Source organism: Protopterus annectens, chromosome 9.part0 (assembly GCF_019279795.1).
Source record: "Protopterus annectens isolate FY-2018-M chromosome 9.part0, PAN1.0, whole genome shotgun sequence".
Taxonomy (NCBI): Eukaryota; Metazoa; Chordata; order Ceratodontiformes; family Protopteridae; genus Protopterus; species Protopterus annectens.
The window spans coordinates 1321908100-1321935075 of NC_056743.1; the positions used below are offsets into that span (position 1 = coordinate 1321908100).

At 40.5% G+C, this 26976-nt stretch overlaps 1 protein-coding gene across 1 annotated transcript in view; it reads left to right on the forward strand.

The window, feature by feature from the left end:
• Positions 1-26976, forward strand: part of GGCX (gamma-glutamyl carboxylase) — a 425060-nt gene that overhangs the window by 367923 nt on the left and 30161 nt on the right. Inside the window, exons 10-11 of the mRNA XM_044084295.1 lie at positions 14750-14877; positions 15324-15471. Of these exons, the coding sequence (XP_043940230.1) occupies positions 14750-14877; positions 15324-15471 (276 nt within the window). The remainder of the gene's footprint in view (positions 1-14749; positions 14878-15323; positions 15472-26976) is intronic.

Sequence of the window (26976 nt, forward strand, 5' to 3'; positions counted from 1 at the left end):
TACTTTCCAGTGTATCAAGAAATGAGGAGTGGGAATCCTGGGGCTTGGTGGGGGGGGGGTCTGTAGCAAGCTACAATTTGGATTGTGGTCTTGCCCAGAGTTAGTTGCACTTGGATAGTCTCGGATGCATTATGCTGTGCAACTAGCCTGGAGGTGTGGATATCCTTAATGAATATGGACACGCCTCCACCTCTCGTGCTTCGTTCTGGGTTAGGTGGCCGAAAGGTGTGGTATGAATTATAGCCTGGTAATGCAGGGGTGCTCTCTGGAGCTTTGAACCAGGTCTCTGTCACTGCACAGATGTCGATGTTCTCCATTTTAAGGAGTGCCTCGAGTGAGTGCATTTTGAGGTTTAGACTTCTAGCACCGAGTAGCATTACCGTCAGATTTTGCTTGCTAGTATCTGTTACGGTGGTGAATTTGTCATTTGGTGGTGAATTTGTCATTTCTCCAAAATACATCTATTCTTTTTTGGTGGTGTTCAGTTCCTTTTGTCTTGTTTCCCAGTTCTCTGTAAAACTTTTTTGGATCATCAATAAATTTCTTATTTTGTGCTTTTACTTTATATTTATCTGCATAGCTAAGTTTTTCTGTCTGTGCTGCTATTTTTAGTTTGTGTGCAATAGATCCTGATCTGTTCTAATACTACACATTGCTTTTATCACAACTATCTTTCTGCGTATTCTATGTTTATCTATTCCCTCTTAAATATGTTTCTAACAGTGACGTCTCTTGTCTTAACTGCTTTATAGTTTTTTTCTATTTGATACTTCCGTGATGCCATTTGATTTCTCCCCTTCCTTTCCCTTACTGACCTGTGTTTTTGTGATAAGACTATTAGTTTAGCTGCACAGTAATGTATCCTATTTACTTCTGTTGTATTGCATGAATCTCTATGAACAATCCTAATTACTGTGTTCGTTTTATCAAACTTCTTTTTGTGGTTTTATTGTAGTCTTTCTTTAATCAATCTTAAGTCTGTCCACCTCTATTAGATCAAGTGACTCTTATCTTAGATCATTTTCTTGTAAACTGATGGCACATTCTTTGTTCTCCATTTCCTGCAGGCATTCAGTAGAGTTCCACAGCATCTTTGTCATATTCTCCAGTTTTATCTCATGTCATCCATTGCTTTTTCATGTCGGAACTCACAAACCTATCACTCTACAACAGTGACTGTGTCAGAGTTGCCACAGTTTCCTATTCCTTCCCTTGCTGTGCAACCCCAACTGAACTTTTGTACTGGTTTTCTGTGGGAGGCACCAAAGTATCTTCATATGGCAACTGATGAGATGTTTCCCACTCCACTCAGGTTTCTCCTTAATTTGGGGATCCATTGCTCTATCCTGCTGTGATGTTATCAAAGTTAGATTTTCTACATTAAATCCTTCACTTCACAGGTAATCCTATAACCTTGCTTTCTATTTCTTTCACTTCTCCATTACTAATCCTCATTTCTACTTTTTCTCATTTTTTTGTATTGTAAAATTTTCCATATCTGGATGCCTTTGCCTGTATTTCTCTTCAAATATCTTTGGTGCTGCTCTTTCTGTATTGATTAGTTTTGCTTTCTCCTTTGCATGAATAGTACACCATATTAAATCTTTCTCTTTCCTATTTCCATATTTCTTCTTCAGATGTCACCTGCTCATCATGTTTCTCCTTACTTGGGGGGCTTGTTTTACTGTCATGCTGTGATATTTTATTTTTTTTTTTATTTTATTTTATTTTACATTTGTTAACTGGGAAAGTCTGACTGGATGCATATCCATTTTCAGCGGAGGCCTGGGGAGAAAAGCTCCACATTGAAATTAATTTACACTGCAAATTGTGGTTGGAGAAGTCTATAAACATTTAACAACATCAGTGACAGGTTATAGTCAAAATTGTGGCTACAGAAAAGTTTGCAAACATTTAAAATCAGTGACAGGTAACAGTCAAGGTTACATGTAGTTAGAAATAATCATTTAGACAAAAGCTGTCATTGTTGGTAGATGGATTTAGGTATACAGAAATAATTACATGTCTGAGCAGTGTATAACAGAATGCTTTTCAGATAGAAGGTAAGGATGATAGTTAATCGAATGGAGGTAGGTAAGAAGGAAGTAATTTTAGTGTGGGCAGAGAAGTATATGTCTGAGCAGTGTGTTGTAATACAGTGAATGCATTATATATATAACCTACATTAGATTTTCTACACTAAATCCTTCAATTTGCAGGTATTCCATGACTTCAACTTCTATTTTCTTACCTTATACTTCACTAATTCTCTGTTCTACATTCTATCTTTGTGATATTATTTTTTGTATTGGGAAATTTTCTATATCTGGATGCCTTTGCCTGTATTTCTCTTTGAATATCTTTGGGGCTACTTTTTTGTATTAATTAATTTGGCTTTCTCCTTTGCATAAGTATTGCACCATATCAGATCTTTCTTTCCCATGTCCATATTTATTTTTATACCTTTCAAAAATCTCTACATGTTCTTTATATTTTTGCACTTCCTCAGTTGCTTCCCTTTCCAAATGATCCAAGGTTTTGTGGTCTATATAATGTTTTTCATACATCTGTTGTATTAATGATCACAATTTTTTATTTGAAGCTTCTGACAGTTATATTTGTGCCGTTATTTTTCTTTCCTGCAATTTCTCTGTTAATATTTTTTATGTATATTGTGTCTGGAAATTCTGGGCTTCTTGCATAATAGTAACAATACATAATTTCTTTCTTACCCTCAGTATTACACTCTGCATCTCTATGGATCTTTTTTGACCCATCAGCTTTTGTGATTTTTGTGGACTGCTACTTCCTTCTACAACAGAGGAGCCATCCTCCCCCTGGGAATGGCCTAGCCCCATTGTAGGAATGTTTTGTGTCTTGAGGGTTCTACAGTGTCATTTTTTCAGGATTCTACACTCATTTTTTTTTTCCAGTCCTGGCACCAGTGCACTTACTAGGATTGGGCACTTTTTTACCCCAGGTCCTGTGCATCCAGCTAGCTTTTTTTATTTTTAACCTACTTCTGTCCATGACATACGCTTTATGAAATACAATCAGTGTTGTCTTGTGGAGATTTTGTGAAAAACAGGGTCCACTTCTTGAAGGTACTCACCAAGACTTGAGGATGAATTCAGTTCCAGTAGTACTACACTCCTTTGCTTTGCTGATTTATCTTTTGTCCATTCGGGCCCCCTATATAGCTCACACTTCATGTCCCAAGAAACTCAGTGCATACTTAGATCTCCTGGAGACACTTGCTGTCCAACCACATACCCAGCTCATGAGGGACTTTAATTGCCCCTCTATAGACTGGGTGTTCTACATGGCCTTAAATCTGCAGGTGGAGAGATTCCTGGCCTTCATAAATACAAACATCCTTGACTAGTTTTTTGCCCACTAAAGGCTGCAACATACTTGACCTCGTACTCAGATATATGGGGAACACTGCTCCCCTCTTCTCATGTCACATCTTCCCTGGTAAGGTCTGACCTTAAAGCTGACTTCTTCAAAATCAGCTCAGTAAATGTAGTAATACGTAGGAGCTATTCAAAGGCGAACACCCTTTTTTTAAGTTTGTCAAACTTCAGTGTCCCCCCCAAAACCAGAGAACACAGCTGCTTGTGCAGAATTGTTCACAGAAGCCGTCTACAACCAAATCAATGGCTGCATGGAGGCTGCTGTACCTACCAGAAGTAAGCCCAAACCTAACTCCAAAGAGACACAGCCCTGGTGACATTCCAGATTAAACAGGATGTATAAAACAAAAGAAAAAAAATTGTGGCTAAAATCAGGAAGTGCAAGTCCAATAATAATAATTCTCTTGTCAGGTTAAACAACCAACTAAGGAAGCTAATTAAGTCCATTAAAGCTAGTTTTGAGGTTAAGATGGCCTTATGGCCATGTTGCTTGGGAGGCTTTCTTCACCTATGTCAGAAATCTCAAAGGCAGCACACAACAGTGTGTTGAACTGATGATTAATGGAGCCAGGCGATATAGGAAGTCTGCTGGCTGACAAATTTAGTTCCAACTTTACCCTCCGCTCTCCCCCAACCATGCCCCAAGAAATACTTTTAACATAACCCCTCAAACTATAAGTAGAGAGCATGTCCTAGCGATGCTTGGTAAGGCCAAGAACACAGCCTCAGTGAGCCCCAATAATATCCTGAGATGCCTCATGACTGCTTATTAGGACCACTGGAGTCACTGTTCAGCTATAGTCTAAAAACAGGCTTTGTGCCATGAGAATGGAAGATTTCAGTGTTTATCCCCCTTCATAAGGGCATACCATCAACAGATCTTGGAGACTACAGACCCATTAGAAGTTTATTGCAGTACCTTTTGGGAAGGCAGCCACCTTGGTAAACTGTCATCTGTAAAACAGCAGTAGTCCTGGATCTGGGAACTCGTGTAGGTAGTAACCTGCCTTTAACCAACACATGATGAAGGGGGTAAGAAAGTCCTTCTGTGTTGCTCAACTTGTAAGGGCATGGCGTCTAGGTCCAGGGAAGGCATCATACCACTGTACTTGGCCTTCATCAGTCTCATCATAGAGTTTCTTACTTTGGTATTGTCTGACCAGACACATGCAACAACTGGAACAGCTGCAAAGGTCCTTTAAAAAAGAATACAGGACATAAACACAATGTCCTGTGAGAACTGCCTCAAAGCCCTATCTTTGTATGTAGTCTGCCCCAGATTACTGAGAGACGATCTATGCCTGGCTTACAAGGGATACTTGGATCCCTCTGTGATGGTCCTTTTGCATGTCCGCAAAACAAACAGCATCAGAACTACTATATCCAAAGACCTAAATTTTGCTTGCGACATAAATATAATGTTAGAGAGAGAGATGTTTCTCAGAGAATTCCCATTCTCTGGAATAGGCTCCCTATCCATGTGAAACAAAGTCCCGCCAGCCCTAGTTAAGTATAACTTGGACCATTGGATTGGAGATTAGAAATTCACCCCTGGCCTGGCATATATGTAGCTGATAAAAGTTGCCAGTAAATCCTGTCATAACTAGAAATCACTTCCTATATAAATTTCTAAAGCATAAAACTTGTGGGCCACATTTGGGTTGTACTGCTAGGCTTGTAAAGTCTCTAGTGGTCATTAGCCTAGTATACATCTGTGAACCTGATGCTGTCATAGGTTGTAAGTCACTTGTTGAAGTATTGAGTACATATGGAAACATTGCTTATTTTCAAAGTTACTAGCAAACAATGTATAATGTGAGATAAATGTGCATTTACAATGAATGCTTCTATCTCTCACCCTGGCATTTCAGAACAATACCCCTCAACAGCCATGCAAGTCTGTCAATTGTCAAAATATGAACATAAATTTGAAAATATGAATACTTATAGCAAACCGTGATTCATTTCTCTACTGCAGGACATCCTAGATTAACAATGTTAGTGCCATTTTGTTAGTAATCCTTGATCTTTCAGATGCTGCTTGTAATTAGCTGATAGTTCACTTAGTTAAATATGTCAAGACTCAAAAAAAAAAAAAAAAAAAAAATTCTGGACATCATAAGGAGCTATGGGTGTTAACTGTTAAGTATACAAAAAGGCACTACAGACAGTGATGAATTAAAGAGGGGCACTACAGACAGTGATGAATTAAAGAGGTATACAACTCCATAAAATCATTTAGTTGAAATCTGTGAAAGAACTGTTTTAAATTAAAATACATTACAGAATGCATATTATAGGAACTCAACCCCCCAACACATCCTAAATATTACCAACCTACTTGAATTCAAAAAACTGTTCAAAGACCAACTCACTAGCAACTGGCTCTGTTCCTGTACCAGCCCAGGCTTACATCACCCAATCCCACACCCAGACTTCTCTCTCAATTTCTTACTGTCACCCACACTTCCACCCCCCTCTTTATTAACCCAGAGTAGCAGAGCTAACAGCATCTACCAACTATTTAGACTAATATAACAACTACTACTATGTTCATTATTCACTGCTGTATGTTGTTACCACACCTATGCTGACATTTAAGGTCTACACCTGCCAAGAAAAAAAAAAGCGAAAAGAACCGTCTTTTACCTATGCAAAGTGCCTATTGTATAATCCAATGTACAACTCTTTTACTTGTCTTAAATAATGTTGTTTTATATATTACTGTAATTCTTTTGTAACTCTACATTGTAACTTTCTTGGAGCTTTTCTCCTCTGGCCTGCACTGAAAATGGGCTTCCACCCAGACGGACTATCCCGGTCAACAAATGTAAAATAAAAATAAATAAAAATGATCATACATAAATTGCTAAATGTAAAATTCAAAGTACAATAAAAATATCCATTTTATAACTGCATGGGCATGACACTCCTGGGCATGCAGTAATGTCTGTAGGATGCACAAAACTGTATGCCTAATTAAATACTTGTATGCACAAACAAATGTGCACATATGTACATTGAAGTATGCGTGCACATATCTAGAACAATCCAAAACTACATGGGTTACACATAGTGAGACAATTAAAACAAAAATGTATTTTCCATTAAATGAATGCTTTTTTCTTCTGTCACCTTCCAAACTTTTTAACTTATCTGAATAAGCACTGGCAGCTTAGTGGAGTTAGCAGCAGCAGCAGAAAAAGGACAGTGTGGTGACCAGAGGTTAGGAGGAGGACCAACAGTCATGAACGACAAAAGGTGCAGTTACACTGAATTTGTAAAGCAGAGTTTGGCCGCTGGCAAAAATATTTCACTCCATGTGCTTGACCTTTTCTAATTGTTATATGTAGTACCTTTTCAAAGGTTGTACTTTATTGTATTCAATTTATATATCAATGTGTTTTGTATGGCCTTTATTTTTGAATCTGTTTGGTGCTGACTTTGGAGTGCATATGTGGTGGTCATGTATTTTATCAGTTGAAAAGTAAAGAAGTCATTTTGCTCCATGGGTAGAGCTACTGTCACAACTCAGAAATAGTCCTAAAGCAGCTGTCCTGTCTTTTTTTAAAACAAGTTGTTGCACTCCATACATTTCTCTATACACAGGCACACATCTGTGTTTAGTACTTGGATTCTCTTTGAATCTTCTGCCTCTGTAGCTTGTTAGACTTTGCTATGTTGCTCAGAAACTTAATGTCATTCCCTGCATTACAACATCTGGTAGAAGAGGCAACACTTGAAGCTGAATGCCTCAAGAACATACTTTTTGTTGTTTTAGTTCAAATCTTGCTATGAGGTGGTGGGGAAGGCAAACCTACATTAGTGGTATAAGCTTTGACTGTCTGATATATTTTTGAGAAGCTTGAAAAAGATCAAGAAGTCCCTTCTTTGGTTTCAATTACTAGCACATCTTGGATTGTTCCCCCCCCCTTTAGTTAAAAACAGTGTCTGCCTGTGTGGAATCCATGTTCTCCCTATGTCTGCTTTGGTTTTCTGAGTACTCCATTTTCATTCCATCTCCCAAAAACATGTTGGTTGACCATTACATTGTCATATGTGTTGCATTTTACCCTTTACCTCTTAGCCTGTGTCATGGTTATAAAGGGTCTAAAGAGGACAAGTTCACTTACCTTCTTAACAAGTAAATACATTTAAAAAGGATATATTGTTGGCAGTGAGGTATGTCAGAAAGGACACATGTAAATTTAAGGGTTGACAGACTTGTTCTTTCAGTGAAACTGCTCAGGGAGGAAAAATGTAATTGCATATCCTGCTGAAAAACATATGGATTGTTGTGTAATAGACCAGTCAGCATTTTTGACAAAGTTGAGTGAACAAGCCTTAAGGTTCTTAAACCTGCACTCGGTTGCATTTTTCAGCTTGGCTCCCCAGTAGAATGTCCGGATTCTCTCCATTACTTATTTTGCTTTGAAGTTCTCACCTGGGTTGTAGAACCCTTAGAGTGGAGGTAAGAATGGCTTACTAAAGCCTACCAGATAGGCAGCCTTCCTAGAGAGAAATTCTGGTCTTACTGTAGGGCATCTTAGCATTGCTTTTATCATTACTGTTTTGGGATTCACTCAGAATGATTTGTCATATTTCCATCCCAAGGAAGCAACAGAGTTCACTTGCTCTTTTGTACAAGTCACTTCAAAAATCCAGTTGTCGTGGAGGTGTTTCATATTTTTAAAGTTGTGGTTGACCTCCTGTTTCATTCTTTTTTGGATTTGTGGTCACTTCAAAAATCTCTCTTCCAGTTCTAGCCCAGTGGTGCAAGCTTTTTGGGAATGGAGGAAAGTTTGACTTTGTGCAACCATGCTTGTGTGGATCAGACAGCTACTTCACACAAATCTAATTGAGACCTGGCTTTCCCACCTTCAGGAAAGTACTGAAGAAGCTGTATAACATGGTTGAATAAAGTGTATGCCCACCCAAGTGTTGCTAAAATTACTAAATAGGACCATACACATGAAGAGATGTTGATCTTACTTCATTGAATTTAAATGAGAGCGGCAAATATCACCATGAAGTTGCATGTCACCCAGCAGCTGATACTAGCAATACTGCAGTTAGGTTGAATTCTGTGCATCTCTTGTGGCTGGTGGATTACTTCAATAGAAACCTAAAGCGTTACATAGATTATTTGTTAAAAACATTTGTTTTTCCATTTGAGAAAAGCTGTCTGGAGGTAACAGATATGGAGATTCAATCTGTCGGTCTATACTTAATTTGTTGACTAAATTACACTATGCTAGTGGCCTCACTTCAGGGAAGACCCAAGATGGAATTTATGCTGCTGGGGGAAATTTGACCAGGGTATCTGGGAACTTCCTCTATTCTTTTATATAGGTGCTGTGGGATCATCTATATTCACTTGAGCTGCCACCAACTAATACAGACAGATGGGACTAATGTCTCATCTGAAGGATGACACTCGAGTGCTGACACCCATAAATGCACTTTTATAAGCATGCTTTAGTATATGTTTCAGCACATTTTATGTTTTTGGTAATCGATAAAGTGACACATAAGCATAAAGGTTGGAAGGAAAATCTGTTGTATGTGGAAAGAAATGTGGATTGTTAGATTGGACTGCCATTTTAAACCAAAGCTGAAGGGTTCTTTTTTACTGAATGGACTACTGGGTGCTGGTCATAATTTTTACAGCCACTGGAGGGCAGTAAAGATCAAGAATTTATACTGGCATTTACATTCTGAGCACTGTAATTTTTGTTTAGAAAATACAGTTTTATACATTTGTATATATTTGCTGATAAGGTCTGGATTACTAATGTATCTGAAATAGGGCCACTACATGACTTGTGCTAGTTCATTTATGGTGTCATTTTTGGTGACATTTTTTGTATATAAATTCAAAACTGAAGTGTTTGAAACAGATTCTGCTGAAGAAGATGTTATAAGCATTGAAGCCAGTTAATTTCCTTGAATGCTTATCAATTAATTTAATTAAAAGAATTGGAACAGCTTTTCATTGTGCTGGGTCAACATTTGTGCTGAGCAGAAGTAGAAAACAAAGCCTAAAATGTTTGTAAAGATGTGCATGGAAGACCAGACAGCAGCTGTACTAGTGTATATAGACAATACTAGGACAAGCAGTAGATGTGGTGAAGATCTCTGTACCAGAACAACCATTGACTGCTTTAGCTAAAAGATTCTGGACTTTTTTTTTTGCACTAGAACATGATACAGTGCATGAGCCATTTGGAAGAACAGTTGTTTGACTGTTTTTATTTTCTGCATACATCAAAAGGAAGAAGGTTGTCCGACTTTAGAAATATTTCAGCCATTGTAAGATAAGATCACAGTTAGCTGGTCATTTCCAAGATATACAGGAGGCCTTCTCTGCTGTTTTAACAGTGAGGCAAGTTTTTGAACAGACTGATTGAAAGCCATACTTAAACTATTCTTATGAAGAAAGTATGGTTTGATCCTTGAGAATGTAGTCTGAATGGGCATCTTGTGCAGAAGGCCCTGAAACTTTGAATCCTTCTGGTGAAATTTAATGGCCCCAAGAAGAATGGTCTTATTAGAGTGACTGAAATCTATTGAAGATAAGAGTCCTAACAGAATGTGAAAGCTGATTGCTTTTCAAAATTGAGTACCAGAGGCACTGAGTTCATATGTAGTTTGCAATGTACGATTGCCCTAAGTAATAGCTTGATTGTTTGTTGCGCTAAGGAAATGCTGTACAGAAAAACAGAGAAATTAGAGGGCATCTGAAGTGTAATAAATCAGTTCTGTCAGTCCTGCAAAGAGACTGAAGCTGACAAGGTTGTTTAGTGTTAAACTGAATAGGCATTTTTTGTCACTTTGTAAGGGGATCTGGTTAGATGGCTGGCTTTTGAGCAGCCTTCAAAACCTACAGAGTAAAGATTAACTTAAGTAACCAAACACTGAGATGTTAGCTTATTATCCTACTGTGATGGTGCTTTCTGAATTGGGATTAGATAAATGTCAGCACTTTTCTGTTCAACCTTTAAATGCTGGTAGACCTTTGAGAGGAAAGGGGGAAATGTTTACAGGAATATTCCTTTCCACATTAAGGACAATGCGTCCACCCCTTTTTCTGTTTTGCTGGAAAAAACAAGCCAGGATAGAAGCCATAAGTCCTATGCAGAGAGGTTAACCTTTGGTGCCCCTTAGAGTGTGACGATGATGATTGTGGCCCAGTAAGAGGCTAGAACTATGAGTGCAACGTACACACACAACTCCCATCCGGTATGGATTGGCACAAGAAAAATGTGGTGGATTTCTCCCATATGCAGGCTTGAGACCTCTCGTCAGTGAGGGTTGGATCTTGGTCCCTCATTTGCTCTGACACTGCAATGCTGTTAGTCTGACATGATGAGTATTGCAGGTGGAGTTGCTGCTCCTCCAGGGCATACAGACTGTTCTTAGTCCATTTTCATTTAGTTTATGCTAGCAAACCTGCAGTTTGAAGTAGTCCATATAGGCAGCATATGCACAATTTACACCGAAGATGTGCATCAAACACTGGAACAAACCAGCATCTGACCTCCAGATGGAGAGGCATTGTCCATTACTCCAGGAAGCAGGGACATGTGCCTGACAGTGAGTAAACACAAAGAGAAGTGATGACATTGAAGCATTGGATAGTGCATTGCCAGCTGGAGGGAACTTCTATACAGACATGTTCCAAAAGTAGAATAAAGGTAGGTGTAACTGTACCTTGCAGATGGAAAAATGAATGTGCCGGAATCTTGTCTTCTAAGGAGACTCAGAATGCCAGTGTTTTTTTGCCATTTCTAAGTGCAGGATGGCTTTGTATCAGAGTTTCTGTCCTGATGAAGATGGGTCTGCAGTGGAACCAGGAACAGATGCATCCCTTTTCACATATGTAACAATACTAGCCAGGTCAACGTGAAGTCCAGATGCAGAACAGTCTGTTGTGAAGGAGCTAGTAGGAGGGTAGTCATTAAGAACCATGACATATTGTTGGAATTTTACCTTCTCCACCACTACCACCGTAAGACGCTTGGTAAGCATTTAGGGACAGAAAAGAACTAAAGGAACCTCCAAAATCTTGTACAAGGCATACATTATATTGCTTGACACCATCCATTCAGTTCCACTAGCAAAGCTGCACTTGCTTTGAAAATGACACCCAAAGCATGTTTTGTTTTTTTACATGAAGTTTGGTTTTATTACTTTCAATATCTAATCCTTGCAAAGCATTTTTTTTTACCTGTCCTTTCTCCAGAAGATCATAATCTACTGCCTGTCCTGTGCAATGGTTTCCCACGTGAGGGACTGCATAAATAATCAAATGGTCTGTAGCCTGGTTGTTACTTTGTAACATCTTACTTTGAATATAGCTGTGTATCTTGAACTTTAATAGCCATATTTCCCTATTTGGGGCTGTGACATGATGGCTGTGGATAGAGAATAGTAGCCTTATGCTTCATCTGCTTCTTCTGGTAACGGCCTTCTTGCGAGTTGATACTGGTTAGAGACAGAAGAAAGGTATATAGCTCATCTACAGACAGGAGAAAAAAATCTCCATTTTACAGATTCTTATGCATGTCTTTTGTATCTCTTGACTATAGGGGACTTTTCCCTTTACAAAAGCTGTAAGACTGCATTGTTTTGCCTCTTTATGGAGATTGATGACAAATGCACCTAGGCTTCCTTATAGGGACAGATGCCTGATGAAACCACAATGGCTTTTGCATCAGAAGTGCAATTGGTGGCTGTATGAGCATGAAGGGCTGTGCGATTTCCTAGTGATGGTCAGAGAAATCATTTACTGTGCTTGATGGGAGGGGCTGAAGCTTCTTGCTGGCAAAATACCTTGTGGAAGTCGGGGACAACCAATGCAGGCACACCATTGCATGTACCTTTTGGCTGGGAAAACCAGGTGTCCATAGGGAGGGGGGGGAAAATTACTTATGTCACTCCTAATGACTGTCTAAATGACAGCTCAGTTGATCCTCAACCCTGTGATGGTGGAATGAATGGTCTGATTGGCCAGCACAGGCAACAGGGCCAAAGAGCATAAATGAAAACATGCACCTCTCCGTATGGCAGCTTAACTTAATAGCTTTGGGTAGAAACTTCTGTAGTGAGCCAGTTGTGGGGTACACTACAAAGGAATTTTATTTATTTATTTATTTTTTACACAGTGCTGTTGAGGATCTGGCAGAGACTAGAACTGGGCTGTATAAGAAAAACAACGTCTGAAAAGCAAAGGTGAATGAAAGCAGACATAAGCCAGCCTTGGTAGCAACTGGTTACTTGACGATGTTGGCAGGGAGGATGGATGTGCCCATCTTAGAGGATAGGGGTTGGTGGCGGTTGTGAGCTGTAGCAGTCTTTGGAAGAAGGAGACAAGCCACATTATTGGATTGAAGCTCATGGGTTGATGTTTGTGAGATTTGTACTAAATGGAGGCCATTTCAGTCTGTCTTGGATTTCTGTCTAAAAGAGTAATTAGATCCATCATGTACAAGTAATTCATCTGTTATGGGGTGGGTCTTGAGTTTAGATTCTTATCGGCAGAAGTGAAGGCATCAGAGAATCCATACAGGTGATAGGGCTCATAAAGTCTCAACATTTTCTGAAGTAGACATTAAAATTATTTCTGAAAGAGGAAAAAAGGGGTTTCATCCAAGATTGTCACCCTGAAAGCTTCTGTAAATGAAGGGTCTTATGCAAGATGAAGACAGTGCATGCACCTTTTCTGTCAGAAAGATGAGCCTGAAACTGAAAACAAAAACTGTCTTGCATATGTTCTTGCTGCTAGACCCATTTTATTGTTTTTCAATTTGCCTATTTTACTTTCTCTATTTTATGAAACAAGGCCATAGCTGAAAATGGACAAATAGGCACTTTGTCTGATGTACCTACATTCAAATAAAAAATAAACTACTTTATTTCTTCTGACTGTTGCCATGGATGACTGGTATTGCAGAGCAACTTTTCCTGGTGGTCTTGTAAGTGGTTTCTGTACCACTAGGGTTCTCCAGAACATCTGGTGAGGAATAATCCAGTGAACACTTTTGCATGAGAATAGTGACACATGCCGTGGGCTGTGAGTACTAGGGAACTGTACCTGAACAGGGGCAAGCCAAAGGTTGTGGTTTCAGTAATGGGCCTAGTGCTGGTATAGAATCCAGGCTGCTATGTACCTCTTTCTATGTGTTGCTTGCTTCATTATGTGCTTTACTGTACATCTCAAATTGCTTTATTTTTGATCAGGTTGTCAGTCATCAAGAAGCTGGGGAAAGGGGGCCAGTGAAAGTTTTGAGTGCTGATGGAAAAAGTTTGCAGCCTTGCTGAATGATTAAATGACAAGGGAGGAAAGTGCTCAGAGGCAAAAGTTCCATGAAACTGGAAAACGTGCTCCTTGGCTGTGGTTTGTCTGTAAGGGGAGGACAGCATTAGGCTGGCTGCCTTGTAAGCCTGAGGTTTGTTCCCAAGTGTGAGGACCAGACAGACATGTTTCATTATGTCAAGAAGTCTACAACCTTTAGAAAGGCATAGATTTGATGGATGTTTTGTTAGACTAGGATATACAGGGAGAGGGGGCAGTGAGAGTTACTGGTATAACCTTGGAGTTGGCCACAGAACTCTTAGACCTGGCTCCAGATCACTCACTTACCTTCTGACCATGTCCTTAAAGTTGGCATATTTTCCCTGGGATGCTCATTTCCTTTCTGAGAGGTGCTGTTTTCATAATTGTGCAAGTGCTGAGTGACATTATGTGCTTTAAGCACAAGTTGATTTTTTCAGCATGTGGCATTTTTGAAGTACAGATACTGTCAACAGTTGGGAAGGGTTCAGACCACAGACACAAAATTGGACAGTCTTTATTTTGAAATGTAGCACATTGGCACTTGATAAGTTTAGATTGAGTGCTGTAATGTCATAATTGAAGGTCGGCTCTTTTCTATGACCACTGCTGTAATAGAAGATTTGAAAAGTGAATGTCAGGAAAGAATTGGAAATTCCATTTCTCTTATTCAAATGCAGGGATACTGTCTTGGACCTGAGGGGTCATTGCCCTTTGAATGCAGGGCTGAGTATATTTTTCAAAAGCCAGGTAAGGGACACAGAATAAGAGCAAGTATTCGGAAGTTACCACCTGCAGTGGACACTCAAAGTAAGAGGTGAGTAGAAAGTTGAGATGTCTCTGCCATCGGTAGTACCAGGCTGTTTTACTTCCATAATCTTTGTCTTACATTAATCTCTATTAATGAAAACTGTTCTACGTGTTATTCCATAGTTCTTCAGCCTTTTTTGGAATGACTGAAATATTGTCTCTCTAACAGTTGTTATTTCTATGTTAGGCTTGCATCTGGAGAATTTTGTCAGTGAAGACTTGGGCAACACCAGTGTCCAAGTGTTGCAGGGAGAAGTGGTCGTGGAAATACAGAACAGCAAAAACTACTCTCTGAAAGAAGGTGACAAAATGCAGGTGAGACGCAACGGTCAGGGTAAGATATGGGTACAATAATGATGACGAGCAGCAACTGTTACAGTAGTTTTTTATTAACATTACGGGTCTCTCATTCTTCACTTTTAACTTACTTAATTTTATCTGAACAGTAAGTTTCCTTTTTGAGAAATAATGTGTCAGTTCACAGAAATATGTTGAATGAACTAGAAGTATAGGGCATATAGGGAGCATGTTGTTGAATGTAAGCCAAGAATATTTGTACCACTGGTGTGGCTAGCCAGTAAAAATGGTCAAGGAGTGAGACGAACTAGGTTATATAGTTAACTGTAGTTAATATTTCGGAAGAAATCAAATTATATGTAGAATGATGAGAGGATAATTTAAATGTCACTTGAGTTAAGGATGACTGAGGCAGAGGGGTTAGCATATATGCTTACATTCTTTCTGTTTTGTATTTGGTGTAGCTTCCAGCAGGAGACTACCACAAGGTCTATACGGTGTCTGAAACACCCTCATGTTACATGTACATCTACGTCAACACTACCGATGTAGCTTTGGAGCACAATTTCACCAAACTTCATGAACTGAGAGAGAAGATAAAGAATGGTACTGGTAAGGTACCTGTAGGGTCTTGGGACAAGGGAGGTGGATGCTACATCAGTGCTTATACGCATGCTTTGTTTTTTCCTTCTAAATGGAAAAGACCTTTTATGCATAAGGTCCTGTTTTCAGGGATTGACAGGAGCAAATAAAGTAACTTGCTGATTAGGTGTTTCACTTGGTCAAAAAAAAAAAAAACGTAAAATAAAATTACCTGATATTATTTTTGCATTTGAATAAGCCATCCAGCATGCCTTATCTAAGGTTTGCACCCTAGCCCATCTACACCACTAAGATCACATAGCCAGGGGAGGTGCCCATTTCTCGTTTTATGAAGAAGAGTAGAGAGGGAAGTAGCAAGAAGAAAGTGTGAACTGGAACGATGTCTAGGTAAGGAAGTGGGACAAATAAACATACAATGCAAACAAAGCCTGATGGGGGGGATATAGAGAGAGATTCTTAAGTGATTACTAGGCTGTTGTTCCCAGGGGGCTTTAAGTGTAGCCGATTCCTTTTCTATCCTTCATAAAATGAGAAACATACCTGGACCTTCCAAAAAGTATACCCTTCTGCCCCCCTACACGTATCTTCCCTTCCTGTTGTCCTTTTGTGTATTCCTATACTTGCTCATCCTCATTTCTGCCTGCACTATTTCCCCATTTCCTCTTCATTTATATTTCAAATGACTTGGCAGTTTGCTTCGGTGTCCTTGTATATTCTGCCATCAGTGACCAAGTGACAGATAATGGAGCACTTTGTGCTTGTGAACATGCACAGCATTAAGACTACCTGTCTGACACTTTTTCTTGGGTCACATGGAGACACACAGTGCAGATTATCCAGCAGCATGCTTAATACCATTATTTTGGCTTTAAAGTTTCATTATGTAACCTGTTGCCACCGTGACTGTATCATATCAGCATCAAACCACTTTGCACTAAATTCTTTGTGATAATTACCACTGTGCAGTTGTATTGTGCTTTCTTCTCAATAGATGCATGAGAGGTCAACCGTGAAGAAATGTGGACTGATAGGGGGTAAACAACTGATGATGGGCAATGCTAGATTACAAATAGGAGATGGGGAGTAATATAAGGATGGAAACTCAATGAAGGGGATAAGGAGGGGGTATGGAAACCAGCTTTGCCTATCTGTCTTGGGGAACTCACCAGATGTTGGTCAACTCAATGGCTGACATTTTGGGTGAGCACCATTTCTGGTGGTCTAGTGGAAAGGGCTGTCCATGTGACTTTCTCAGTTACACAAGGAGACTCATTAGGGTGCCAGTGGTGTGCATCCAGCATAAATTCCATCTGTGTCCTCACCAATTACTGTACCCCCCAGGAGGACTCCTCAAGATTACTTTGAGATGAGGAGCCTTCATTACCCCTTTGCTTTGAATATGGCTATACAGACCATCAGCAAGCTCTCCATCTCACCCTTCCACAGGGTGACTTTGAACACCATGCACAGAAGCAGGCCCTGAGGACTGAGTGGTAGGAGTGGAGGTCTGTGCAGATACTGCTACCTCACCACAGTGTGTACCACACCAGTCTTGTAATAAAAGAAAATGAAAGGGAGAGAGAAACAAATGATATAACAAATGCACAAATTTGTATCTGTGTATTGCTCTTTTTTTAAACCAGTAGGATACAGGCAGCAGTACGCTATGCCTGTCTCACATCTTGGAGAACCTATCTCCTCGGCTGCTGGAAAGCATAAAACAAATAGTAATTGCTACAGCATATTCATGACAACTGAAGGCAGTTACAGCTACAGGCAGTAAGTTATTGTGTACTGCCGATCAGTTATAGAATGCTTGCAATAATATCGTGCCTTCCTCTGCTAGAGCAGGTCCAGGTGGCACCTCTGCTAGTCACTGTACTTGTGTCTGCACTGCTTGCCAGAGTGGATGATGCCACTGACATCACTCAGCACTGTGGCAAGCTGGTGCTGGGCATCAGTTTTATAGAGGGAGGCATCCCTCATACTCCCCCAGCAGATGTTGGAAGATCTTGATTTTCTTGCTGCACCATGTGGGAGCCATGCCAAACTCCATGTCTGAAAAGGCTGTGTCCACTTTGCAAGTCTGAATGAGGAGAATGATGGCAGCCCAGTGCACAGAGTCGCACATAATAGATGCCACATGATGCTCATCACCAAGCACTACTGCAGCATGATACAATGTCATACTGTCATGGCCAAGTGGTATTACAGGTTTCATAGTGACTGTGCATGTGACCTTCAAGTCCAAGAATGGGCAGACTCCACCATCATAGCTCTAACTGTGACTGATAATGAATCACAGTACAGTTGTGTTTCAGGCAGCCATGCTAACGCAGCTCTTTAGTATAATTACACCATTACAAGGCCTGTTTGTGTGATAAAAAAACATGGCATTGCAGGCGACTGTTATGATGAGCAACTTGGAGAGTCAGAATGTAGTAGATGTAAGTGTACTGTTATACAGACATACTGACAGCAAACTACTACTGGTAATGGACCTCGGGACTTCAGTGACCACAAAAGGGTACACGGAGGCAACAGATAAGTGAGTAGTGGAGTGCATGGGGTAACAGTGCAGGGCATAACAGAGGAGTGACACATTAGGGGTGCCAAAGTGGCAGGGCACAGGTGCAGTCTTGCTACAGGGACTCAGTTTGACAGGGCACAGAAGACAAGGCAGGACAGGTTGCAGCCCTTCAGCGCACAAGGAACAATGTCTGTTCATATTACTGTAGTGCTTTGTAGGGTTCTTGAAATTGTACCATATGTATGCACAGACTGCATGATGTGTTTACAAGGGATGTGAGACCTTGAGGACACTGGATGTACACTGCAGTTAGCACAGTTCCAACAGCATTGCTGATATGCCTACTGCTGCCACACTGTAGCACAGTGTCTGAATAGGGACACCATAGTAGCACACTGAGTTGTGGCCACCTAAAGAGGGCTGGTATCAATACTAAGACAGTTGTCTGGTGGTATGGACAGCCATGTTTAGACACTCTGATCCATAGGCCCCAGGGCCGATATCCTAGTACCTACCTATGAACCTATATAATTTTCTTGGGTGGCAAAAGCCAGGGTACCTTTTTGGCTGGGCTTGTATTAGCCCCAGGGCCAATAGCCTAGTACCTACCTATGAACCTATGTATGTGTAGTCACAGGTGAGTAACTTATTATTGGGCCAAGGGAATGACAGTAGCTAGAAACAATCACCATACCAGAAACAGAGGTACTAATACAGGGTGACTGCACACATGGAAATCATATCCTTTAAGAGTGAAGCAGGTAAGACCTTCTCAGACCAGGCATGGGGACGAACTGTGGCAGAGTATTAGTGCAGAGAGGAACTTTAATAGGACAATAATACAGGTACATCTTAGACTCGCTGATATGTTTCTGTATACCAAGTCCATGGGAGCGGAAATTGCCAGAAACCAGATGGATCACGTTGATGGACCATCAATGCAGAGGCATTTCATAGATGTAAAAGAATTGCTGGTGGAGAGGACCCTCATGCCTGCTGATGGCTTGGATGTTGGTGTTGAGCTGTAGATGACAACTTGTGTGTTTGCTAAGCATAAACCAGATTATTGGTAATATATGTTATAACTGTACGACACAGACTTCCAACAGTGAAAATGTGGGTAAGTGGCCATGCTATGAGATAGATGTTTGTTACATGATCACATGTCAAGTTGACGTCCTCACCATTGAAGAGAGCACCTCACTATCCACATTGTCCATGGCTACCTTTGCCCTGGCTGTGGACATATCCCATGGTTGTGGTGTGGCTGATATGCTTCTGACTCCACCTTGGGTGCACCCTACTGAGCAAGCCATCAGTGTCCCATTATTCAATCCCATCACACACTTTTTTTGCCCTTCTGCAAGCAAAACATATCAGTGGCTGTTCAGAGTAATGAGTGTGGAAAGGCTTCTAGAATTTCAAATGGGGGAGCAGGGTTCCCTTTACACACTGCCTACATGGCACACCAACCCCATGGACAAAATTCCATTAGTTCTGAAATTTCATGACCATGTTTTACACCCGGCCACCCTATCACTGGAAGATGTGATCCACAACTCCCTCAACCACCTAGCTGTGTATGTGTCTGCTGTATTCAGAGCTGGATCATGTTCAAATGGGACCCTAGGAAGGGTAATGGATCAGGTGTGACTAATAATGCTGTATTGTTGCAGCATACACCTGCAAGAGTCTACACAGCTGGGTCATGGACAAATGGGGCCCTATGCAGGGTAATGAATCAGGCCCCTGCCAGACATACCAATATCCCATTACCTGGTTGCCCCCCCCCCCATTACCATAAATACTGTTCAAACATGTTGGTGTACATTCTGTTTTCTTCTTTACATTTATAGTCATCACATACATTTGGATTTACACTTTACAAAAAAAAAAGTCATTTTCTAAACAAAACAGTTTCACATTAAAAAAGATGACATGAGAACAGGAAACTTTGCTTCCATTGAAAGTTTACATTTGGTGAGCATTATCAGGCAACCCATTAAACTAGAAGATTCACACCGGGATTCATACTCAAATATGTAGTGAATTAGTAATTAGAATCTGTGTGAAGGGTGTGGGAATTCAAAAGACCAGTGTGTAATGCATTTGCTGAAGCCTACCGAACATTTGTCCCTTTTCAGGAGCAACCTAGGAGTAATGTGTGGTGAAGTAATTGGAGAGTATGAAGTCTGAGTTCAATGTTAATATTTTAGCTGTGAATACATTTTAATGTATTTTGTTTTTTGCAGACGTGTGAAGTGCACTGTGTTTGGGCTACAACTTGGTTCAAATGAGTAAAGCTGTGAGCTGCTTTCCATAGTACATGGTTCAGTTCCCTCCGTCATTTGTCTTCTTTGCGACTCTGCCAAGTTATTCACAGTTAAGTATTAAACACACTGTCAAAGTTCAACAGAGCAAGGAAACCAAGGATTACATCTAGAGAACATGGCTCATATGATAATGCAGCTGTACAAGAGTCTGTTTCCTTCCTTTACACAAGTACTTCATAGGTAGTTACTGGGCTTGCAGTCCAGGGAACCATTGAGGAGACTAGCCCAAATTTCCAGTTGTCCCATATCACTGCCTAGTTAAGTGACTTGCTGAAGAACGGGCATAAACAGGATGCAAAATCAGAGATATTCTGCAAAACAGAAGACCGATAAGAACAGATTACTCTAAATCAAGTTGGAAAAAAAAGGTTTTGCCTGAAAAAAGCGTGTTGATTTAGAGGACTAGTGCTCTTACCTGTGGTACTGAAGGTACAGGGTTTGAGACTGAGCGAGTTACTTAACAAGGCACCCTGTATACTGGGTCATTTCACACACATGCACACACACACATTCATACTCAGAGTTCCTGTAAACAGCAGCACATAGTTTCAGTCACTTTACCACAGAGGGCATCCATTCCCACTCTGTTTCAAGATATTTTAATTTCTGAGCCCAATTAAGTGAATATTTTTGTGTGCATGCAACAGCTCTTTCATTGGCATGTATTTAAGCCAATGAAAATGGAGCTGTTGCATGCCAAGCAGCAGTGTGATTTTTTTTTTAATATTCTGTGGCTGGGACCCCTAGCTAGCACTGGACCCTAGGCAGATGCCTAGGTTGCCTTGTGCTGGATTTGGCCCAGACTCATGCCACTGTTATTTCCCAAGCATTGGTTATTTTATGGTTAGGATTTGTATTTCAGTCAATTCAGCACATCATGACCTTATGAAACCTTAATGAGCAATTCCTCAAGGGAGTGATGTACCTTAACTTGCTTTTTGAAGACTTCTTTCTTTGGGACTTCAGTTTCATGACTGACCGACTTGGTCTTCCACCTGTTAAGCCATGTGTTTTGACAGATATGTAGTCTTTTCTTGGTAGATGTTTTTGGTAGCTGTTCTCTTCACTTGCAGAATCTCAGAACTAGGCCTTGATTTTCTAAGGAGACTTAACTTGGCCATTTACAATTCCATCATGGCTGACAAATGCTTTCCTCCAAAAGTGATTTTGTATCTTTCCCTTAACCATTCCATTCATCTCTGTGTTTTCTTTCCAGTGGCAGACTCTGGGTAGGACATTTTGCCCTTTATATCACTCGTATCCTTGCCAGTTCAGATTTTTCCTGAAGCATGGTGTGCATGTGTAGCTGGAGACCCATTAGCCTTTGTGTCGTTTACACTGAGGGGAGAAGGGCCTGGCTACACAAGGCTTAACAAACCTTAGTGTTATTGTTATGATCTTTTATTTTTTGAGGCATTTAACAGTTCTTTGGCTAGTGAGGTCAAATGTCACTCCACCAGAGGAATGTGGTTGCTTCCATTACCTGCTACAGGAAGATTTCTTGACATTTGTACACTGTCAGCTTGTAGTATCACCAAGTGCTGATGCTGCCTGACCTAAGATTCTAAGAGTCCATCAATCCTTGGTGCTTCGTTGCTTCAGGAGTCTTCCCTTCTTAGCTCTTCGACTTAAATTCCTCTGGCTTCTGCATCCATTCTGAGTTTTTTAATGCTACTCTGTATTCTTTCCAAGCATTATCCATTGAAGAGCGTCTCTAATTAAGATGGCAGATATGTCACTACTCTACATATCGCTGAAGAAAAGGGGCATACCAAATATTCAAACAAATGTTTACTAAGATTTAGGAACAAATCCCTAATTAACATAACCAAAAGTAAGAACAGTGCTGGTGACTCCCTGTATCCTAACTACATTGCTAAAATCTGGAACACTATGATCCCTTAATATAAGGTCAACATCCAACAAATTTACCCTTAAACCTTCTCAAATCCCACCTACATAGTTCATGGATAAGTACGTGCACTGACCAGGCTAAAGCAACTACTCTGACTCAGGTTATGCAAACTTAACACAATGTTTCTCTTTCTTACAAGTCACCCTGATTCTACAGCTTTTCAAGTTTCTTTATTTGGAAGTCCATCCCTGCCTAGTGTAATCTTTTCACCTAATTGTTTCCCAGTGCAGTTGTGTTAACAAGTCAGTTAATCACACCGCCCTTCTACGTTTTCCTTTCATGAAATGGCAGTTCTGCTACATGCATACAACAATCTCTGTTATTGTATTAAGTTGAGAAGTTGTATGATATGACAATTATTTTTGACTGTATTAAGCTATTCTCTAAATTTATAACGTGTATATCTAGGTCTGTCTGGTCTTCTACTGCCTTAAGTTGAGCTCTTTTTCCAGAAAAATGTGTGTATTGATGTTTTATACTATTTGTAGTTGTACTGGACTTTCTTCCCGGGCCTCCAATAAAACTGTCCAGACGGACTTTCCCAGTAAACAAAGGTAAAAGAAAGTAATAAATAAAATAATTGTTTAGAACATGTTAGAAGAATAGATATGTATCACATAGAATACCATTTGTTTGGGATCATCTTTGTCTCCACATAAAACAAAATATTTCCCTTAGTCTATTCAAATGTAATCTGGACAATGGATGGAAAACAGCAAATTCACCCCTGGTTTAGCACCCTTGTCTCTTATGGATAGGGATAACATGCAAATGTTCTGCTGGCGATGGGTTATTGGTACTTTATAGTACAAGAGTTAAAAGTTTCATGGAATTGTCTGGCTAGGCTGGTATTCTAGGCCAGGCTTCTAAAGATCCTCACAGATCAGTGGCCTAGTAAGTGCCTATGAACCTTTAAAGGACAGGGTTCTCTATGTCCTGTGTTGAAAACTGAAATGACTTCATCTAGAAGAATAAATACAGTGAGTTTTCATCTTAGTAGCACCCCCAATCTCCCTGCCTTTCTTTGATGGTGTTACACAGGCTGTTGAAATTCTCCATAGACTGGCTTGTGACTTTACTTTCATCCAGAATCTTTGGAATGAGTCTGTTGGTGAGAAAGAGAAACTGTCCTGATTCATCTGATTTGATGGATGTCATCATTAAGGAATCTGTTTTTTGCAGTCTGGATGTATCCTGATCTTGTTCTCAGCAAGGTAAATGAGCTTTAAGTTGTCAGCTTAGAATAAATATGTCATGACTAAAGGTCCTGCAGCAGACTTCTGTTTGTCTTTGGTCCATCATTGGTCCCAGAGGTCACAGTACCTTTTCATTTTGTGACGTAATAGAGAGTCTGATATTTTGGAAATGGTGGACAAGAAGTTAAGCTTCTCTGCCATGGTGATGGTTAGTTTCCTTTCTCTCTCCAGGTTCCAGTCCTGATAATTGGATCAGATAATATTGAAAGTGGCAGCCCGTCCTTATTCTGGAGTTAAAAAGTGTTTATGTACTACCCAGAGTTTCTGCAGTGAGCCTCCATGTAACCCCATCTAGTTTTGTTTTATGCTGATGCTGTAGCCACCTTAGACTTTGTGCCTTCCCCCACAGTAGCATTAAGAAGGCTCTCCTCCCCAAAGGATGAGCCTAAGTAGGTAACTTCCCCCACAGTAGCATTAAGAAGGCTCTCCTCCCCAAAGGATGAGCCTAAGTAGGTAATCAAGGATACTTCTTTCTTGGGAGAGGTCCTTTTTGGATATAATTTTGAGGGTCTGTTTAATGATATTCAAAGAAGGAAACAGGAACTAACCATTGTTGAAAGATCTTTGATGCTCTCAAGCTCCTTCTGCTTATGGGAGATGAGATCTAGAAGTCCATTTTTAGGAGCCCAAAAATAACTGCCATCGTGCAGTACTGCCTTAAGTTGCACAGGAGGGTCACAATGCCAGCCCAGCGGTTGCAGTCTTGATTGCTGTATGGTACTCTATATTGGGATGGGGGGAGGAAGCGTTAGTTCTGATTCCCCTACCTTGGCATTTCAGAGTAGTCAACAAGCTTTGGGTACCTCTACACAGAAATTGTACCATTGAAGTGCCAAGCTGTCTTTTTAGAGTTTTTGGGACAGGCCTAGACCCCCTTTCAAGGGGACTGTGTAGACTATTATTCTTAGCAACATTGGGTTCTGCCATACCATGTGTTGGTTCCAAATGGGTTGGGAGGCCTCTATCTCGCCTTGGCCCACAGGAACTTCAAGTACATCGCGTGCATGTGTGCATATGTGTGTGTGTGCATGCATGTGTGTTTGTAGATATATAGATAGTTATCTATCTATAATTCTGTCTACATACGTGTGTGTGTGTGTGTGTGTGTGTGTATGTATATATGTGTGTGTGTGTGTGTGTGTATGTATGTATATATATATATATATATATATATATATATATATATATATATATATATATATATATGTGTGTGTGTATATGTATATATATATATATATATATATATATATATATATATATATATATATATATATATATATATATATATATTACTGGATGTTCTTCGTGTTTCACTGTTGCAGTCATTACAATTGGGTTATCCTGCTGGCAGGCTACCCTCAGTGGGCCTGAATTCCGAAGTCTAGGTCCGGCGTCAGTTGCTGTCGCCTCTTCCCTGACATCAGTGCGCCAGGGGTATAAAAGATCCAGCCAATGCCATTGTCTTCAGTCTTTCTTGCCACACGGTGCCCGAAGCAAAAGCAGTTTGCAAGTGCCGGTCGGCCGACTCCTGAGTTTTTCAAATTCGAATTTCAGATCCAAAGTCTTCATTAAAGCTAAGTACCCCGTTGGGGAAACTTTCTTCTTGCTCCAGACCGATGTCAGAAAAAGTTAATTGTATTTCTTGTGGGAAGCAAATACCTCATAAGGATTTTCATTTTTACTGTATTCCTTGCCTAGGCCCTGACCATAACGTTGCTAGTTGTCAGTTTTGTGCTAAATTTAACCAACGCACTATAAAGCGTCGGTACGGTTTTGCATTCCATTACTTTGGCAGAAGATTTAGTTATATAATGCCATTGGAACAGTCGACTACCGGAGTTTATAAAAAGTGCAAAGAAAAAGAAAAGGACAGGCATCTGAGATCCAAAACCGACGACAAGGCTTCTACTAGGCCTGTCGCCAGTTCTCAGTGAGGCGCTTTTGCAGCCCCTGACGCCTGCTACCTCAGAGCCACAGGCCACTTCTGACTCCCATGTGGAGCCGACAAGGCCTCTGGAAACTCAAAGTATTGGACACTCGGAAACTATTCCCTCAGATGGGTCCGGAGCCACTGAGCAGGCATCAGCTTCTGAGGGTGTTTTCAAGCCTACACAGTTGTATGTAAAACCTACTTCAGCTTCAAAGGCAAAGACTAATGCAGCTCTAAAGACAAAGAAACAAGTACAGCATTCTCCTGGTCAGGCCTCCATGCCTAAATAACAGGTGCTTAAAATGGCCGAAGACCTTATTACTTGATCAGACGTTCCCATCCCCCTCCTGATAAGAGGCCTAGGCAAGAGTTAGAATATGAATCTTCAGACCAGGTTTCCATTTCCTCTTCCTCCTGTGAACAGGAATATTCCCTTCCTCCCTATGAGGATTCTGATGCTGAACAATCTATCCCTTCAGCCTCTCCTCCTGAGGATTATTCTTTTGGGGAGACGCTGCATACTATGAGGGAGCATTTCCACTGGGAGAGCCAAGATTACTCAGAATCCAAGAAAAGGCTCAGAGACTTCCTTTTATTGCCTCAGCACAGGCCCCTTACTATCCCACCTGTTTTAGATATTGTAGATGTATTTTCAGTCCAGTCTATCTCCAGACTCTTTACATCCAGCTCCTGTTAAGCCAGACAGATACTATAGGGTTCCGGATTCACATAAATTTCTTTATAAAAACCCTGCTGCTGACCCAGAAACTATCTCTCAGGGTCCCAAAGGGGTCAAGGCTTCTACTGAAAAAAACCCTTTCCCCTCTGATAGGGATTCTAGGGCCCTAGACAGATGGGGTAAAAAGATTTATACTTCTGCTACCTTGGCTGTAAGAGCCTTAAATTGCCAATTTCATATGCTTAAATATCAGCAATATCTTATGTCATTGCTTAAACAGAAAATGTCAACAAATTCAGAATGTGCAGACAACAAAGAAATGCAGGATATATTGCATGCAGATGAACAAGTTGGAAAGCATACTTTGCAATGTGGTTTTGATTCTCTAGAGGCCTCTTGCAGGGCTGCTGTTACAGGTTCTGTCATTAGGAGGCATGCTTGGTTAAAAGAACAGAATCTGCCTGATCATGTTAAAGCAAAACTATTAGATGCTCCATTACAGCATGATACTTTGTTTGGTGTTAAAGAAAATGGAGGACAAAGCTAAATCTATGCAAACAGTCAAGGATTTCTTGCAGGTACAGCCTCCCAGATTTAGCAGGAATTGGCCTACAAAGAATTGGCCCTTTCCAGTGTCCGATAGGCCACAAAGAGGCAGATACAGACTCGACAGAGGCAGATTACAGCTCCGAGGCTCATACAGGCCTAAACAATGGGGTGCTTCTACCTCCAAGAGTGGAGGGGAAAAATCACAGCCATACAGGAAACAATCTCATTGACTTCCCCCTTCCAGCACCAAGCACTTAACTTTTGGCAGCCCCTTTGGGGGGAAAACTAGCACTTTTTTCACAAAATTGGCACATGATCACCC